Source organism: Erinaceus europaeus, chromosome 13 (assembly GCF_950295315.1).
Source record: "Erinaceus europaeus chromosome 13, mEriEur2.1, whole genome shotgun sequence".
NCBI classification, from domain to species: Eukaryota; Metazoa; Chordata; class Mammalia; order Eulipotyphla; family Erinaceidae; genus Erinaceus; species Erinaceus europaeus.
Window position 1 is genome coordinate 72047383 of NC_080174.1, and position 19509 is coordinate 72066891.

A 19509-nucleotide genomic window follows, 5' to 3' on the forward strand; every position below is an offset into this window, starting at 1 on the left:
CTATCTCCACCTCCCTTCTCAATTTCTCCCTGTCCTAGCCAATAAAATAAATACATTTTTTTAAAAGGAAGGCTGCTCTCTGCATCCCACCTACTGCCTCTGACCTTCACCTTTTGGAAACTGCTTGGGTTCTGTTCCCCAAAGTTCATCCCTGTCTGCCCTCAGAAAGAGCCAGAACCGAAGTCAGGCAGTCAGCAGAGGTCTGGGTCAAATGGCCCTGGGTTCTGACTCAGTTCTCCTGGGGGCTTGTCCAGCCTGGTTCTGCTCCCCTGCCATGGGCCAGGTCTGCCTCACCAGGAGGTTCCGGGACCACAGCTGGCTGGTGTCTTCAGGGTCCTCCGCACATGGTCGGGGACCCATGAGGTGGGCTTCCAGCCCCACTGGGGCCCCCTGGGCCTGAGCTGGTGTCCATGTGGCTGTCTGAGCCCTGCAACCGGTTTCTGGACACACCCCCTGGATCATCTTCCTAGTCTCTGCCTCCAGCTGGATTCAGAAAGCAGAACCAGGCCTCCATGTCTCATTTCCGGTTTTTAATGTTTTTCTTGTAAAACCAAAAAATATATAAAACTGGCAGGGGAATGAAAAACAAGCCCTGTACATTTTATATACACGAGGTCTGTGATTTCAAAACCATGGGAGGGGCAGAGACGAAAGACACACAGTCAAGGGACTGTCCCAGGCTGTGGGGCCTTCTGGGCACTTCTGAGTGCCCAGCTCAGTCTTGGCCATCACACCCTAGCCTGGGGTCACTGCCAGTCCCCCAGGGAGCAGTGGCCAGGCTCTGCCAAGTGTGTGGAGGTGGAGACAGGTGCCAGGTGGGCAGAGGGCACCTACAGCGGAGGGCAGCTCGGGCAGGGCCTTCCTCAGGTGTCTGTGTAGATGGAGGGGATGTGACTCAGGCAGTGGTCAAAGGCCCCGTTGGGGAAGAAGCCACAGTCCTCAGGACCACTGGGCACGACATCTTCAGACGGCTGTGGAGGCGGCGCTGTGGGGCACGGGGCCTGGACCAGGGCCTCGTAGCCTGTGGAGCAGGGGTAGGGTCAGGACTATGCCATCTCTCCCAGCTCCCCAGCCCCGTGCTGCCTGCCCAGTCCTTCCTCACTGCTTGTCCTCAGGGGGCCTGCTCCAAGTCCTGTGCTCATCCAGATGGGGACCTGCTGGTGGGGTTGGGGGTGGGCTTGCAGGAAGCCCCCCGAACTGTGCTCTGAAAGGACCAGAGTGGTTGGGGAGACAGACAGGCTGGCTTGGGGTGGTCTGCTGCCCAGTGCCGGTGGTCTGGCACATAGTAGGTGCTCAATAAATATTGAACTCGAAACAAAAGGTATATCCAGGGGGCAGGGAAACATCAATTCAGAGGGACGTGTGCGCCACTACGCTCATGGCTGCTGTACTCACAATAGCCAGGCAGTAGAAGCAGCCTACATGCCTGTCGACAGTTGACTGGGTCAAGAAGTTATGGGATATGGACTCTGCCATGGAAAGAGATGGCATTGCATACTAGGAGCAAAGTGGATGGAACTGGAGGGGACTGGAGGAAGTAAGGAGATGAAAGGCAACTACTAGACAGTTTCACTCATCCATAGAATGTGGAGAATTGAAGCACCTAAACTTAGCAAGCAAAAGAAAGTAGACACACACTGTCTCTAAGACATTGTGACAACTATGGCAGCTACTGGGGTGGAGGGTGGGGGACGCATAGAACGCGGCTGGTAGCAGTGTGGAACCATACCACTGCACTCGTAGGCACTTACAAACTAGCGTTCAGTCACCAATGATGAAAACGACACTTAAGAAAATTTAAATCAAATAAAGGGAAGCATCAACTAAACCAGAAGCAGTCAGTCTGCATCTCTTGGTCTCTCGTAACAAGCTGGGGTGTGAGGATGTGGCAGGCATACGGGGATCAGGCCCCACATCTGAGGGGCCCAGGACTGTGCCTTATCTGTGGGGTAAAGCAAAGGCTGCCTACCCCAGAACTGCGGGATAACTCACCTAGGTACCCGACACAAGGCTGGGCCTCAGTGGGTGCTCAAAGAAGCATGGCTTGCAGGTAGGGCTTACCTGTGGCAGGTAAAGTTGCGCTGAGGCTGTGGTAGCCATTGGGCCGAAGGGGGTTGAAGCCGTGGGCCTCCCCAGCCAGGCCATCTCCAGTGGCTGTGGGCTCGGCCGTGCGGTAGCAGTCACCGTAGGGGAAACAGTTCTGGATGGAGTGGAAACTGCCCTGGTACCCTGCAGAGGGCAGGCAGGGGATCAGTTAGCAAAGGAAAAGTGCCCAGAGCAGGAGGGGACTATCCCCACAATGCTGCTCACCCCTGTGCAGGCATGAGGAAATTGAGTGAGTCCCAGGTCGGAGAAGGTGCTGGGTATCTGGGCCCCTTCCCAGCTCTGCTCTGCACACAAGTGGGCTGGGAAAGGGGACCTTATGTGGCAGTGTCCATCCCAGTTACCTGTGAGGGAGGTGTGTGCTCTGCGCTAAGGGCCTGCCTGCCCTCCATTCTCTTCCTTTTTTTTTTTTTTTTTTTAATAAAATTTCCTTTTTTTTAACTTTTTTCCCAATTAATTTATTTATTCCCTTTTGTTGCCCTTGTTGTTTTATTGTTGTAGTTATTATTGTTGTCATTGTTGGATAGGACAGAGAGAAATGGAGAGAGGAGGGGAAGACAGAGAGAGGGAGAGAAAGAGACAGCTGCAGACCTGCTTCACCACTTGTGAAGCGACTCCCCTACAGGTGGGGAGCCAGGGGCTCGAACTGAGATCCTTATGTCAGTCCTTGTGCTTTGCACCACCTGCACTTAACTTGCTGCGCTACTGCCCAACTCCCCATTCTCTTCCTCTTTGATGTGTCCACCCACTCAGTGTTCTCAGCCTTTCTGCCTTCCAGCAGCTGATGCTGGAAGAAGCCTCTGGCACTGTGTCCAGGGAACAATTCTTCCCCAGCTCTCAAAAGATGCTTCCGGGAGTCGGGCGGTGGCGCAGTGGGTTAAGCGCACGTGGCGCAAAGCGCAGGGACCCACGTAAGGATCCCGGTTTGAGCCCCCGGCTCCCCACCTGCAGGGGAGTCGCTTCACGGGCGGTGAAGCAGGTATGCAGGTGTCTATCTTTCTCTCCCCTCTCTCTCTGTCTTCCCCTCCTCTCTCCATTTCTTTCTGTCCTATCCAACAACAAAGCAACGTCAACAATGGCAATAATAACCGCAATGAGGCTGCAACAACTAGGGCAACAAAAAGGGGGAAAAATGGCCTCCAGGAGCGGTGGATTCATGGTGCAGGCACCGAGCCCAGCAATAACCCTGGAGGGAAAAAAAAAAAAAAAAAAAAGATGCTTCCTAAGTCCTGAGCGCCCACTTTGTATCCTGACCCTCTCCTTTTGCCCCCCACCAGTACCTTGTTGCTCTGGGGACCCCGAGTCAGCAGGTACAGGTGGAGAGGACCTCTGGCCAAGCTTACCTTGTGGGCTGGGCAGCGGTGGAGGGGGTGGGCTCTGGAAGGGCGGGTAGGGAGGCTTGCTGGGGAGCGTGGGGTAGGGCTGGCCCCCTGGAGAATGGCCCTGGGACGATGTTGGCAGTGGCGGTGGCCCGAGCCCTTTCAGTGGGCTAACCACGGGTGACAGGAGGCCGGGTCCCAGCCTAGAGAGAACAGACAGTCGTTAGCAGAAGGTTCTGGGCATGGGGGGGCTGAGGCATGGCTGCCTCACCTGCTCTCGCTGACAGTGGTACAGCCAGGAGGGGTTGGGCTTCCTTTCAATCATGCTCAGACTGGGATTATAGTTTTAAATTTCGTAAGCATTAGAGTCTGCAGAAATGGTTAAAGGAGCATTTCTTTCTGTCTTGTCTGGAGAGCTGGTCATCAGCGAGGAGCAACATGAACTTTGGGACCTCTGGCCTCCAAAGAATCGTGCTGAACACTACGCATGCTCTCACTGGCCGTGTGGTGCTGAACACTGCGCATGCTCTCACTGGCCGTGAGGTGCTGAACACTGCGCATGCTCTCACTGGCCGTGTGGTGCTGAACACTACGCATGCTCTCACTGGCCGTGTGGTGCTGAACACTACGCATGCTCTCACTGGCCGTGTGGCTCAGGGCAAGTTGCTCAGCGTCTCTGAGTCTAGCTGTTCTCGTCCAGGCCGTCTACCATTGTCTCTCGGCTGGACCCCTGCTGCACTGCTCTGGCTGTGTGCGGCTCCCGCCTCCCGGACCATGAGCCCAGCAACACCCACACCCAGAGCCCAGGCAGCGCCCAGGCAGCTCCCAAGCAGAACATCCACGTTGCCATTCACTGAGCCTCCACCTTGCCGCAGGCCCTCTGAGCAGGTCAGAAGGCAGGTTCAGAGATGTTGCCTCGCTGATGTCTGGCCACACAGCGCTGACCTCATGTGTCACGGTGAGAGTAAAGTGAAATAAATGAAGGCAGGCAAAGCACCCAGCAGGATCATTATCATTAATTCTCAAGATGAAAGGAAGAGAGGCAGGCGGCTGGCTCACCAGGTAGAGTGTGCAAACTGTCACATGCAAGGACCCGGGTCGAACCCTTCACGAAACTGGAGCGTCTGAGGGGGAGGGTGGGGAAGCCTCACAAGCAGTGGAGCTGTGTTTTTGATGTCTCTCCTCCTCTGTCTCCCTATCTCTCCCCCTTAATCTAAGGAAAAGAAAAACAGCTACCAGGAGTAGCTGAGTCATGCAGGCAATGAGTCCCAGTAATAATCTTGGTGGGGGGAAAAAGGAAGGAAAACTAGGAGATGGTCTGATTTCAAGTGACTCTTTATTTCCCTGCACACTAGTTTTAGGGCCGTCTCCATCTCCAGTCCTGTTCCTCTCTCTTCTACTTGCATATTTCCTGTGATGGGAGACTCACCACCTTCATTCATTCAAAGCCCGAGAGGTAACAGGCTCACACTTGTACTGTCTGGAAGCTCAAGTTCTGAAACAAGATTGCAATGGCTGACAGCCATGTCAAAACTCAGCAGGGCCTTAGTGGGGCATCTAACCGAATGCCACAGGCTCCCTCTATTGGGCTGCATTCCAAAGCCTCTTGCAGTATATTCACAGGAACCCAAATGGCCCGAGGGTGAGTTGGGCTGAAGGCTCTTGGGATGAGGTTCATGGTTCACAGTTTCTAAAGCACTTATAAGCACTGCTGAAAGAGGGCCAGAGAGAGAACACTTAGTCTTTCTGGCCTTGTTTGGATTTATAGAGTTGCTGGACCATCAACATTAAACTGCCCAACAAATTCAGCACCATAGCTCCAGGAGATGGTTTGGGGCTGGCCCTGTGACCCATGTCTACCACAAGCCAGGGGTGTTTACAGGACAGATCTGTGCCTTTCTCTAAGGAAGGCAGGACTCCCTTGAGACTGGGTAAGCAAGTCTGTGGAGAGGCTAGTGGACTGCTCATCTGTAGCCCTGAAGGGCTCCCGTATGTGTCCTTCAACCTGGGTCCCCTGAAATCCCTGCCCATCCACTGTGCAGTTATTACTTATATTCCCAGAACTCCAAGACTGTAAGCACAGGAGGGATGTGTCCAAGCTGGGTCACTGGTCCCTCAACTGATGCATAAGCCGGCCCCTTTGACTTAGGCAGCTCGACTCTCCCCATGGAGGCTCCCTGAGCTCGTTATCTCCATCCCTGAGTCTCTAGGCCTGTCCACAGGGTTGTGGAGCAGGCCAGGCTCCACCAACGTGCTCTAGCAACTGTGGAGGGCTGTGCACAAGTATGTGAACACACAGCCAACTCTCCTGCTGTTGGCTGGGTGTGGTTGTGGCCGGGAGGATGGACGTTTCTTTTGGGCCTGCTGTGTGCTGCCAGCCTGTCTCATGCCCACCCTGGCCTGACTTCCTGCTGGGGCTGGGAAGAGACAGGCCTCATCCTCTCAGCTGCCTGTTGGGCCCGGCACACAGCAAACAGCTGATGAACACGAACACTCGGGTTTCTGAACCGCTCAACTACAAAATCCAGAAATCAACTGTGCTGCAGAATCAAGGAGAACCAGATCTGAAGGGGAAATCACATGCGTGTTCAAAGTTTGTTTTTCCTGTCTCTACCCTGCCATAAATCCGCATTTGCCACCTTCACAGCCAGTGAAATTAAACAGAACGTGGTTCTCCCCACCCGCCTGCCGGCGGACAGACTTGGAGGCTGAGTCTACACGCCACTACCTGGATACTTTCAGAGGAGAAAGCAGCCTCTGAGCGCCTATCCTGAGTCATGCACACAACGCCTGAATCAAATAGTGTCGCTTCGACTGGAACCTATAAAAATTAATATAAAATCCACACTGGCCTGGCAGAGTGAGGGTTTCATGCCTTATGTGAAGCTGGGGGAATTAAAAAAAAAAAAAGCCCGCCCTCTTTGGCTGTCCACTCTGAGCCAGGGTAAATACATTTGGTCATAAAGTCAGGCTCTCTTAGCATATTTCTGAGTGAATCAGATAATGCTGTCAAGCTAGTTAAGCGCCCCAGTAAACCACCGAGGAGACTTAAGTGGCCTTCTCTGCTGACTTTGGCAAGAAAGGGAGGCTGAACACAAACCTTTCCACCATCTCCCCCCCCCCCCCCCATCTGAGGGGCTGAAAAAAGAAACCCATTCGAGCAGGCCTGGGGCTGCTGTCAGCCGTGAGGGCCTTGATTCCCCTGTGGCCTGGAGGAGAGTGGACGTCCCTCTGCTTGGGATACCCCAGCCACTCCCCCACCACCTCCTGCCCATCCGCTCCCTGCTCCCACAGGCCCGGTAGGCAGGCAAGCTGGAGTCCCGGGTGGCTCCTGTCATCACTCTGCCTCTGGTTGCAATGAGTCTTGATGGGCACTTCTGTAGGTGGCTGTGAGGTGATCAATGAGGCCAGCCAGAGAGCCAGGCCCGAGCAGAGGAAAGCCCTCACTGGTTTTTGCCTTGTGCCGGCTGGCGGCTGAGCAGGTGGCCTGAGCTGGTGGGTGGGAGGAGGCCAGTGGGCTAGTGTTGGTGGAATCTGCATCAGGTGACACAGTGTCCAGCCCAGGATCGTCACCACCTTCCCTGGTGAAGTCCACTTATGTTTGTGGGGGGCAGAGGCTCAGACCCAGTGTCCCGTAGATGTAAAACACGCGGTTTACCAGTGAGTCACATCCCAAGCTGAAGGCAGGGATTTTTCATGTCCATTTTGCAGGAGAGGAAACAGGAGCTCATGGAGGGTTTGGTTTTCTGGGGCCCTCTTAGCACCCTATCAGGCTGCTTCTCTGACCCCCACACATTCCCTACTCCAGCTTCCCTTGCTCCATGTCTGCTGCTTCTGCCCAGCCAGTGGCTTGTTCCTGGTGCCCCTTCTCTCTCTGCCCAGCCAGGGCTCCCCAGGTCCTCATTCTGTCCTGAATGCTTTCTGGGTACCCCCCCCCACCCCTGACCCTTGGCCCTGCTTCTGGCAGGCATCCTGCACTCCATAAACTGTCTCTGGCAACTGGAGGTCGAATGCATTCTCATCCTGAACCTGCTCACGACCCTGCTCAGCACCTTTGGACAAGGGTCCCATCACAGACCTCGTGACCTGGCACCGATGACCTCTCTCCTGTCCTCACCCCACACTGTGACTCAGGATTCCCAGCACATGCCAAGTTCTCACCACACCAGCCTTCACTTGTGTCTGTTCCTTCCTCTCACCTCTCTCAATCAACTTGCACTTAACCTTGAAGACCTGGCGTAGCATCCATCACCTCCTCCAAGAAGTCTTCCCTGACTTTCTCTACTGAGCTCTCTCCTGGGGGTTCCACACCAATTCTGCTTCTTCCCCACCAGGCATTTGCCCTGTTGGGCCAAACCTTGCAGGTGTCCCTCTCAAAGCTGTAGTCTTAAAGGGGAGGCCGAGGGAGGAGGAAGGGGCTGGGGCTGGGTCTAGGGGATAAGTCTGGTCAGGCGGCTGCTGGCATATGTACAAGCTGCAGAGAGGGCAGGCAATGCAGATGCGAGGCCTCCCTCTGGCCCTGTGCAAGGAAAACAGTTTCCAGCAGACTGAGAGGCCAGCAATGAACACAGCCACCATCTCCAGCCAACCAAGCAGCCACAGTGAGAACCACACTGAGCACAGGAGCAGGCTGTCCATCCTGGCAGTCAGGACTCATGGACAGTCCCTGCAGGCTCTTGACAGCCATGGCTGCTGGCGATGGACAGGATGGGAGTGAGGACTGGCCAGTATCTCTGAAGTGGGCGGTGGCCAGCTGTTCACAAACGTACCATGTGAGTGGGGGCAAGGCGATAGTGTACCTGGTTAAGCGCACATAGTACTGTGTGCAAGGACTGGCACAAGGATCTGGGTTCAAGGCCCCACTCCCCACCTGTAGTGGAGATGCTTCACAAGCAGTGAATCAGGTCTCCAGGTGTCTGTCTATCTATCTCTCCCTCTATCTCCCCTCCCATCTCAATTTCTATCTTATCCAAAAAAAAAAAAAAAAAAAAGCTATTAGGAGCTGTGGGTTTGTAGTGTTGGTATCGAGCCTCAGCTATAATCCTGGAGGCAAAAAAAAAAAAAAAAAAAAGGACCATGTGAGTCAGAGTGCAGGGTATGAGGCTGTGATGGGGACAACATCCTCCAAGGTTACTCCAAGAGGGAACAGGGGCTACAGGAAGGGAGGTGTCTAGGATGCTGGTCCAATAGCACCCACCTGGCAAAGCTACTGTGAAATATGGACAAAAGGTTCTCAGAAAGTGGCCCTGAGTGCAGTGATTTCCTGGTGGGTACAGTCCCACTGTGTGCACGCCTGCCCTTACCTGCCACCCTCACAGTCCCACTGTGTGCACGCCTGCCCTTATCTGCCACCCTCACAGGTGCCTGCTTGCTATTTCGGGGGGCTGGCAGGTGATACGTACCCATCCCTGGTGCTCTCGGTTGCAGGCAGAGGGGACAGGTGGTGGTGGGAACTGGTGGCAGCATCTAGTAGGTGGTGTCTGGAAGGGACTTCGTGCGTGTGGGGTAGGAGGCCTGATGTAAGCCCGTTCTGGGGGGTGACAGAGCCAGGATAGACACCTGTGGGGAAGCAAACAAACATGACTGGGCCTCAGCTGCTCCCTGAATATGGCTGTGGACAGCCAGGGGAGTGGGGTGGGAAGGCAGGATTAGCAGAGGCCAGCAGTCAAAACCAGGGACACAAAGTCTCCACTGTGCTTTTTTTTGAAAAAATATCCAAGTTTCTTTTCCTTATCATTATTATTTTTGTCACCCACATTATCACCGGGGTTCTGCACCTGCCTGATTCCTCCACTCCTGGAAGATGCATTTATTTATTTATTTTATCTATCTACTCAACTAATTAGTTTTTAGATAGAGTGAGCAGCAGAAAGGGAGAAAGAGACAGAGAGAGGAGAGACATCACCTCACTGCTTCACCACTTGTGAGCTTCCTTTGTACAGGGGCCAAGCTTCCAGGTGATGACGGGGCTTGAACCCTGGTCTTCACACATGGCAAAGTATGTACTCTACTGGGTAAGTCTCCTGACCCTTTACTTTTAAAGGTTTGTTTTGTTGTTGTTGCTGTTGCTGACAAGGAAGAATCAGAACACCTCTCTGTCCTCTGCGATGCTCAGGCTAGAACTCAGGACCTCATGCTTGCTAGGCCGGCACTCTACTTGCTGTGCTATTTCCTAGTCCACACCTCCGTGCTCTGCTCCTGTCCGTGCTGAAGGGTCATGTGCAGGGCTGACTCTTATTTATTATTTTTTTTTTAGTGATTTAATATTGATTTACAAAGTCACAAGATAACAAGGGTACAACTCTGCACTCTTCCCAACACTGGAGTTTTGGGTCCCCAATCCCTCCATTGAAGTTACAGCAGTTCTCTCAAGATTGCAGTTATCAGCTATGCATTAACTATCGTTTCTACAACTGTCTGTATTGGCATATACTTGGCCTATTTATCTATTTATTTATTTTTATTTTATAGGTCCGATCTTCTCTTCCTTTCCAAGTCACATATACACCTGTTACTACATCTTTCCTCTTCTCTCTCCAGGTCCTGATGGAGTTGGAGTTCAGAGCCCTTTGGTTATCTTCCTCCTATCATTTCTCCCCCACTGGGAATATGGATCAAAATTAATTTTGGGGTGCAGAAGGTGGATTCTGGCTTCTGTAATTGCTTCTCCACTAGACATGGGTGTTGGCAGGTTGGTCCATACCCCTAGTCTATTTCTATCTTTCCCTAGTGGGAAAAGGGCTCGGGAGAGGTGACATCACCTGCAGGGCTGACTCTTACCCCTGACATCACATGTGGACTGACAAGGGACTTCCAGGCATAGGTTGTTCAGGTCCTGGGTGCATGTGTATGTTGACTCAAATCTCTGGGAATGTCCTGGGGAAGAAATGGCTTTGCTTTCCATAGCTCTGGAAGCAGACAGGGACTCTATGTTAGGCTGACCACACTTTCTCAGAGGCAGAAATGCCAAGCCTGTCAGGTAGTGTTTGGTCCTTGCTATGGTACTATGTGCACAACTGGGTGCACAACCAATCACCTGCCCTCCCTAATTGAAATTCTTAAGACTTAAATTCTTCATCTTAAAATGAGATCATGTGCTCCATGAGCATTGCTAGGAACCTGCAGCCCTCCTGGCCCACAGGTTCCTGGAGGGAAAGCTGTCAAGATAGTTACATGAGATAAAAGACAGAGCTCCAAGGCAACATGCATTTAATTCTTAGTACTCATTGTTAATCCTACACATCTATTGTAACTGCCACACTGCAACTAGTGTGACCTAGCCATTAGAATGTTTGCTGCTTGGCGGGGGATATAATAGAATGGTTATACAAAGAGACTTTTATGTCGGAAGCTCCAAGGTCCTAGGTTCAATTCCCCGCACTGCTAAAAAACAGAGTTGATGTTGAATGTAAAACATTAATTCTCCAATAAAGAAATTTAAAAAAAGAGAAAATTTCAGGCTATCTTCCCCTCCTCCCTGTTTCTTCCCCCTGCAGTTTCACTTCTGTAGCTTTCTGCCATGCTGCCTAAGGCCCTGACCTCTTAGTTCTGGCTGCAGCCCTGCTCAGTTCCTTGCAGTAGCTCTCTGAACTGCCAGCCCTCCCGGGATGGGTGAGCCTTGGAGCCCTAGCCACCCGGGAAGGCAAGGACCCACACAAGGACCCAGGTTCAAGACCCTGCTCCCCACCTACAGTGGAGACACTCCATGAGCAGTGAAGCAGGTCTGCAGATGTCTATCTTCCCTCTCTATCTTCCCCCTCTCAATTTCTCTCTGTACTATTGAATAAAATAGAAAAAAAAAAAAAAAAAGGAAGGAAGGAAGGAAGAAAAAAAAGGACTTCAATGCCTCGGGGAAGAGAAAGAGAGATCTCACCTGGTACAGCATGTGCTTTGCCACACGCACAGCCCAGATTAAGCCCCACCACCAAATGGGAGTGCCATGGCATCCAGGAAGGTTCCGGTGCTGTGGTGTCTCTCTGCCTCACTCTGTCTTGATCTCTCTGTGTCTCTTTATGGGAATGGAAACACCAGTGAGGAATGGTGAACAAGGCCCCAGCTCCACAAAGGAATACAACTTAAAAAAAGAACTCCATCACCCTCAACTTGGATCAACAACGGTAGAGAATGTTCCATACTCTGAAGGGAGGACAGACAACATACTCTATGCTCCACCCACGGAAGATAGGTCCTGAAATTGGGGCAGCTTGGAATGTTCCTACTCATGACCACAGAATGTGAACTCAGCTCTACAGGGATGCAGAGGTCACATAGGCTCCTAAGCTGAATATGGGCTCCAGATCAGATCAAATTGATGGGGTTTACAGTCAACAACATTTATACACTTTTCACGTATTTGGGAGCTACTCTCTCCCCTGACTCAGCTTTCTGGTCCTTTTTCCAGCCATGAGATCATCTTCCCAGACAATAAATAACTTGGATACACCTGCATATCAGATTTAAGGCTCAGGTAAAGAAGGAGAAGGAGGAGAAGGAGAAGAAGGAAGAAGGAGAATAAGAAGAGGAAGAGGAAGAAGAAGAGGAAGAGGAAGAATAAACTAGTATAGTCATGGGTCCTTTGGAATATAACTAAAATAGGCCTACTAGCTGTCTACAAAACAGAGACCCCCCTCCCAACTCTTCATCTGCACTATTCCAGTCTTTAGGCTCATGATTACTCAACAACTTGTTTGGCTTTATATATTAACTCTCTTTTCAGGCACCAGGTTCCAGATGCTACCATGATGCCAACCAGACTTCCCTGGGCAGACAACCCCACCAATGTGTCCTAGAGCCCTGCTTTCCCAGAGCCCCTTCCCACTAGGGAAAGAGAGAGACAGGCTGGGAGTATGGATCAACCTGTCAATGTCCATGTTCAGCGGGGAAGCAATTACAGAAGCTAGACCTTCCACCTTCTACACCCCAGAATGACCCTGGGTCCATACTCCCACAAGGTTAAAGAATAGAAAAGCTATCAGGGGAGGGGATGGGATACAGAGTTCTGATGGTGGGAATTGTATGGAGTTGTACCCCTCTTATCCTATGGTTTTTTCAGTGTTTCCCTTTCATAAATAAATAAATAAACTCCAGTGGTTTGTACGAAGTCATATGGTAGTCAGTGAGGCAGACCCATCTCCCAGGTGAACAGGTCTTATCAAATCTGCCCCAGAGACAGAATCCAGTATAAAACTAAAAACAGATCCTTGTGCAAAAGAGACAATAAATTCATGTCTTTTACTTAGTTACTTTTATGAGAGAGATAGAGAGGTAGAGACAGAGTGGGGAGGTGGGGACCAGAGCATCACTCAACTCTGGTGATGCTGGGGAGACCGTTCCTCTGAAGCCAGGCCCAGGGCCAATTCCAGCTGAGCCCAGGCTACAGCTGGGGTGTGTAGGCAGGGCCTCTAGTACAGGCCTCCCTGCGGGAAGCCGTGAATCCCCTGGGCCCTGGATGGGTTCTTGGGGGCCTCCCACCTCACAGCCCTAGTCTTCCCCTCCCTGTTCAGGGACCTCTGCCCCCACCTGCAGCACCACCCACCCTCCCTGCACTCATTCACAAAGGCCAGGGGTGCTCTGTGGGTGGAGCCGGCATTGCACACTGGCTGTTGCTGCTCCAAACTGCTCTGCTCACTGCCCCCAGGGCCTCCTCACCTGCCATCTTGAACCAATTTGGAGACCTGACAGTGAGGAAGGCCTGGAATCCTGATAAATCCTGCTCTGTCTCCCTTAGCCACGCTGACCTCATGCTTCTCACATCCTCACTGCCCGTCACTTTACCCTGAACCTGAACATTCCCAGAAGAGGCCTGTGAGGGAGTTCCAGGGTTCTCTTATGAAGAGTGCCCAGAGCAGGCGAATTAGTTCAGTTGGATACTGAGCTGTTCTTCCATGTGTGTAACCCAGGTCTGAGCCCAGCCCCCACCACATGGAAGGAAGCTTCAATGATGTGGTCTCTTTCACTCTCTCTCCCCCTCTGTTTTCCAAGAAAGTGAGAGACATTGGTTCTTATTGACAATTTGAGGTAGTTTCCCAAAGCTAAGGTGAAAATTCAGCCTCACTCTTGTCAGCCCCTTCCTTGCCATATTCATAGAGCTGAGAGCTTCTATTCTAACATTCTCTGAACCACCTCCTGCTTTCCCCAGCCCTGGATCTTGCCTGGGAATGAATAGAGAGAGGACAGATGCCCTAGTGTATGAACCAGACATGCTGACCATGTGGATGGGCAGTGGGAGGGAATAAAGGAATCCCCATATTGTGAGGGGCAGTATAAATGGGGGTGGCACAGGGCCTGCCAGGTTGCTCCCCCAAATGTGTCACCACTTCAGACAGTAAATCTGCATCATCAGTCATGAGACTGTCACCTCTGGCTTTAGCCTCTGTTCCCAGCTGTGACTCTGCCATATGGCCTGTGGGAAGGGCTGGAGGCCAAGGCTCAGGAAGCCAGGGCCCCTCTGCTGGGAGCTGGCATGGTGCAGCACACAGTAGGTGCTTAGTATGGTATAGATAGAACAGGAGTAGCAGGGAGGCAGGCCTGCAGTCAAATGGCCAGAGTTCAAATCCTGCCTCTGTCATTCATGGGCTATTAAACCTCAGGAAAAATGTTAGTGAACTTCTCAAGGCTTCAGTGTCCTGATCTGGTAGAGAAAGACCATAAACACACGGGCTCCACTAGGCTGGCGAGGGGTTTTGTTAGTCGGCACACATACATCCAGTCCCCAGACAGCTCCCTGCACACATCCAATAAATGCTGCTGTCACGTTACCATGAACCAAATATATAGTCATCTCCTCACTACACATGACAATAGCAACAATGACAACTGTTTTGTTTTGTGGAACCAGGACCTGTGGGCATGCAATTTCACTCTGTGTATGTGTGTGTGTGTGTGTTTATTGGGCAGACTAATAGTTGATAGTATATACAATTGTTGGTGCAGGTGTAAAAGTTCTTAGTTTTCTGCAAAACACTCTCATACTCAGTTGGGCCACTTTTTTGATTCAGAGAGAGTAGGAGATACCACAGCACCCACACTCTCCCCTCACCTTGCTGTGTCATCTCCTGGTGTGCTTTACTGCTTGTGCCACCATCTTGCCCCTCTGACATGTTCTCTTTGTCCCTCCCAGCCCTGCCCCCTGGGCCTCACACCTGCACGATTTCATTGCTCCCTGTGGGCATTTCCCCCCCCCTTTCAATTCTAGTCAGACAGGGACAGGAGAAGGGGTGAGGTTGTAGAGCAAGGCACAGAGAACAGAGACACCACGTGACCACTTTACTACTGATGAAACTTCCTGTTGGTGCTGTGCATGGTGTTCCCATGTGGTACCAGGGCCTCCAACCTGGTACCAGTGTAATAACAACAATAACCAGTGTGCAATCTAACAGATTGCCTGACCTCTGATAAAGTGAGGGGACAAACACAACTTCAGGAAATAATGATGTTAAAAATGGTCGTTGGAATTCAGGAAGTCACAGAGGATGGGAAGAGTTTTCTCTCTGAGACCATGCTTCTTTGGGGGGGGGTGTGTGCAAGCAGGATGCGATGTTGTCAGCTGGAGCCCACAGGTCATCCATCCACATCCTTTGGAGCTGGATTCCCGAACCACACAGCAGGATTCCTGTCAGGGCCTCGGGTCTGCCCCTCGACCCACAGCTGCCTCGCTGAGTCCATCGGTCCCAGGGGTTCTGAAATGTGCTGCCTCACAGCCCCAGGGTTTAGTCATGAACCTGGTGACATCAAGGCACAGCAGCCAGCCCTCTCGCATGTCTCAGTTAACTCTTTCTGCTGCGAGGAGCTGTGTGGGGGACATAGGGGATTTACACTGAAGCCAGGCTTGAACTTGGAGGCAGGTCCTAATAAAAGTGCAGAGATGGGAGTCGGGTGGTGGCTCAGCGGGTTAAGCACACGTGGCGCAAAGCACAAGGACCGGCATGAGGATCCTGATTCAAGCCCCCAGCTCCCCACCTGCAGGAGAGTTGCTTCACAAGCGGTGAAGCAGGTCTGCAGTTGTCTATTTTTCTCTCCCCTTCTCTGTCTTCCCCTCCTCTCTCCATTTCTCTCTGTCCTATCCAACAACAATGACATCAGTAACCACAACAAAGGCAGAAAAAGGGAAAATAAATAAATAATTTTAAAAATTATTAAAAAAAAGTGCAGAGAAACAGCCTGAGTGACAGGGGGTGCAGATGGGACCCCAGAGGAGACAAGTAGTCTGGAGGCAAGAGGCAGCAGGACTGTACCAAGGTGGGGGGAGGTAAGGAGACCACCTCTAGGACAGCCTAGGCCTGAGACTTTGGAGGGAGGAGCAAGGGCATCCTCCCATGGGCAGCAGGGAGCCACAGTGGAGTATAGAGGGGGTGTGTGCCCAGGTAGAGAAGTTGTAGAGAAAACATGAACTGAAGGTGGAGAACCAGAGGCAATTAAGTCCAGTGGAGTGGCTGTCCTACACAAGCAGCATCTAAGTGGCCCCTGGGGGCAGATGGCACATCCTGGTCTTCCCGCAGCCCCTGCCCCCACCCCCTACATACCTGGGAGTAGCTCTTGGCCCAGGGTGCGGCCACCCTTCCCTTCACCACCACACAGCTGTGTGGACGCATGGAGCTGCTGCAGGGCCAGACACTCGGTCAGGATGTCAGCTTCAGTATCGGGGTCCGCGTGTAGCTGGGGAGCAAGCAGAAAGGGAGCAGGGTTAGTGCAAGACCACCTGTCTGCAGGGTAGGGAGGACTGTGGTCTCTCTGAGCAGTCCTTTGCCTCATGGCACTCGAGTTTCCTTGTCTGCAAAATGAGACCAACTGTGTCTATCATGAGAGTGACGTTAACTCAGGACTGAGAAGCAGAGGCCAGGATGAGCCAGGGCAGTGGATGCCTGAGAGAACATGGGACCGGCTGGGAGGTACCCATCAGTCACATCTGACTCCTAAGGAGAGAAGGAAGCTTGGTGGGTGCTTCTTAGACTAGGGGCCAAGCAGTGCAGGGAGCCCATGTCTGTGTGAGGGCCCTGGGTCTCCTGTGAGGGTTGTCTGTAGGGTCAGCCACATTTATTAGCCAAGGGAGGCCCACTAGGTGCACAGATGGCAAAGGGAACAGCTGGGATAGAAGGGGGGGGAATGAATCTGTCTGCCACTGGGGTGGGCTGAGGGGGTGGGAACAAACACACAGGAAGTAGTTTCCCTGCTTAACCCCCCCCCCCCCATCTAACTGCTTTTTTTTGGCCTCCAGTGTTATCACTGGGGCTCAGTGCCTGCACAGACTATGACCCACATAGTCAACGACTGCCACCTCTCTAGATTCAAAGGAGGTCTCGAAACTTTACATCAGGCTCAAGCTGACGCTGTTGACTGGCTACGGAAGAAGGGCAAACGCTAGAAGAAGAAGTGCCTGCACTATGATTCCACTGCCCGTGGCAGCCATTTTTTTCATTTTGTTGTCTTTGTTGTTATTGTTGTTACTGCTGTCGTTGTTGTTGGACAGGACGGAGAGAAATCGAGAGAGAGAGAAGGGGAAGACAGAGAAAGAGAGAGAAAGATAGATACCTGCAGACCTGTTTTACCATTTGTGAAGCAGACCCCTCCTGCAGGTGGGGAGCCGGGGCTCGAACCAGAATCCTTACGCCTCTCCTTGCACTTGGCGCCATGTGCGCTTATCCCAGTGCATTACCTATTGTCATCATTCCTGGCCCCCTATTTTCATCATTTTTTTATATTTTTCTATTTTTTTCCACAAGGGTTATCACTGAGGCTTGGTGCCTGCATGACAACTCCACCACTCCAGAAGGCTTGCTTTATTTATTTATTTATTTATTTATCATGATTACTTTTTTAATAAAGGGCAAAAGACTGAGAGGAGAAACATCTGCTTCCCTGCTCATGAGGCTGCCCCCTTATGTGTGGGGACCGGGACTTAAACCTGAGTCCACACACATAGTAATATGTCCTCTATTTATTTGTCTTTTATAAGACACACATACAGCAAGGAGAGATCAAAACACCACTCAGATCTGGCTTCTGACGGTGCCAGGGATTGACCTGGGGCCACGGGGACCTTGGGTGTGCTGGTTCAGTGTTCTAATACACTGAGAGATCTCCTAGCACCCTGATTTCCTTCTTGGCACAAAGGACAACAGAAATAGTCCAGGTCTGGGGACAGAAGACCTGGCTTCAAGTTCTGCCTCTTCTCACTGAGCAACACTGGACAAATGACTAAACCTGGCTGGTCTCTCCTCCCCATCTGTGCTAATCCCTAGCAACAACTCCCCTAGCCCCTCACACACCCCTACTAGCCCCTCACCCCCAGCTGCCAGTGGAGGAGTGAGAGGCTGAGGTGAGGGGGGCACACACAGACCATGTCCCATGGAACCACAGAACGCCGCCATTATACGTGGACTTTGAATCACCAGCCAAGGGCCAGTGAGCTCTGGGACAAGCACAGTCACCCAGGTAGACTGGTGGTTGCCAGTCCACACTTGTCCTCCCCAGACATGACCCTGACCCCTCAGAAGGTCATCACCTCTCCAAATGGGGTCAGGGCACCCCCCACCCCAGGATACTTTGGGGGTACAGGAACACGGAACTGGAAGAGAAGGACCTCTTCGTTTGACTTCCAGAGGCCTGAAGGCTGATTCATTCAAAGGCTGACTTTAGCAAGGACCAAGCAGGCCCAAAGGAAGAGAGAGGCCAGCCAGTCCCATTTCACACAGCAGTGAGGAGTCGGCCCCAGAGCTTTCCCACTCTCCTGGGCCAGAAGGGCAGGACCCTGGTCCGGGGCAGGCGTGTCCAGCCTCCAGATAGGCTTGCGGCAACCTGACCCAGCAGCCGCTTTCCATGTCAATTAAGCTTTTGGCAGAAGAGGGCCCAGGCATGCTCTTGCAGACCACAATGTCGATCGGATTAGAAGCAGCAGGAGAGGAGAATTAAGGAAGAAAAGCATCTCTAATTCTCTCTGAAACGCAGCGAGGCTGCCAAGGAGTTGTCATAATACAAGGGTCATTTTACCGAGAAAGACAGATCGTCTCCGATGGCTCCTAATGGATGCTCGTTGTTGGGAAGTTTGCAGATCTGCTGCCCCAGGTCCCCAGGGGCTCAACGCGTGCCAAGCACAGGGCCTGGGAAAAGCAGGGTTGGACTCCGGTGCTTGGGGACCTGTCTACTGCGGACACAGCCTCCCAGGCACAGGGCCTGGACTGTTCCCTGCCCTCGCTCAGGGGCCTCCACTGGAAAGTAGTGGATAGAGTCAGCCTGGGATGGGGTCCTGGCCCTGCCACTCCTATGCTTTGCACGTTTCCTCTCTGGGCCTATTCCCACTGCTCTAAAATGGGAATAGGGCTGGGGAGATAGCTCAGTCATAGAACACTGGATTAATATGCTTGAGGTCCCGGAGGAGAGGGCCCAGGTTCAATCCCCAGCACTACCATGAATTACATCTGAGCAGTCCTGGTCTCTCTCTCATTCAGCTACTAACTAATCTTCCCTTTCTCCTCCCTCCCTTTCTCCCTTCCTTATATTGCTTTTGCTTTGGTTTGTTTTTCTTTTATTTGATAGAACAGAGGAATTATGGAATTGAGAAAGGAGAGGGAGTTAGGCACCTGCAATGCTACTTTACTGCATGTCAATTTTCACCCCAGCAGGTGAGAACTGGGGGTTTGAACCAGGTCTTTGCACATGGTAATATGTGCGCTCTGCTGGGTGTGCCACTGTCTGGTCCTTTTTTGTTGTTGTTGTTGTTTGTTTGTTTGTTTGTTTTAGAGACAGACAGACAGACCAAACACAGCATTGATGCTTCCTTCAGTGTGATGGGGCCCGGGCTCCAATCTGGGACTCATACATGACAAAGCAGCACACTACCCAAGTGAGCTATTTCACCAACCCAATAATTAAACCTTTAAAATAATAACAAAACAGGAAAGAAAACAGTGTCAATGTTCTGGGGTCAGAGTGAGGCCTGGACTTGAGAGGCACTGTGGAGCCGTCAGCATCCAGAGCCATGTTGAGACTCAGCCTCCCCATCCAGGGTGCACCTGGCTGTGGTGACTGTGTGCTGCACGTGTTACTCGTCCCCTCTGCTCTCCTGTTGCTCACTGTGCCAAGGGTGAAGGCC

At 52.1% G+C, this 19509-nt stretch overlaps 1 protein-coding gene across 1 annotated transcript in view; it reads right to left on the reverse strand.

Moving 5' to 3' along the window:
- Positions 1-515: 515 nt before the first annotated feature.
- The window catches only part of GLIS1 (GLIS family zinc finger 1), a 280911-nt gene continuing 261917 nt past the window's right edge, over positions 516-19509 (reverse strand). Inside the window, exons 7-11 of the mRNA XM_007534192.3 lie at positions 15944-16076; positions 8825-8981; positions 3447-3625; positions 2062-2229; positions 516-1021 (exon numbers count right to left, since the gene is read on the reverse strand). Coding sequence (XP_007534254.1) covers positions 864-1021; positions 2062-2229; positions 3447-3625; positions 8825-8981; positions 15944-16076 — 795 coding nt within the window. The 3' untranslated portion in view covers positions 516-863. The remainder of the gene's footprint in view (positions 1022-2061; positions 2230-3446; positions 3626-8824; positions 8982-15943; positions 16077-19509) is intronic.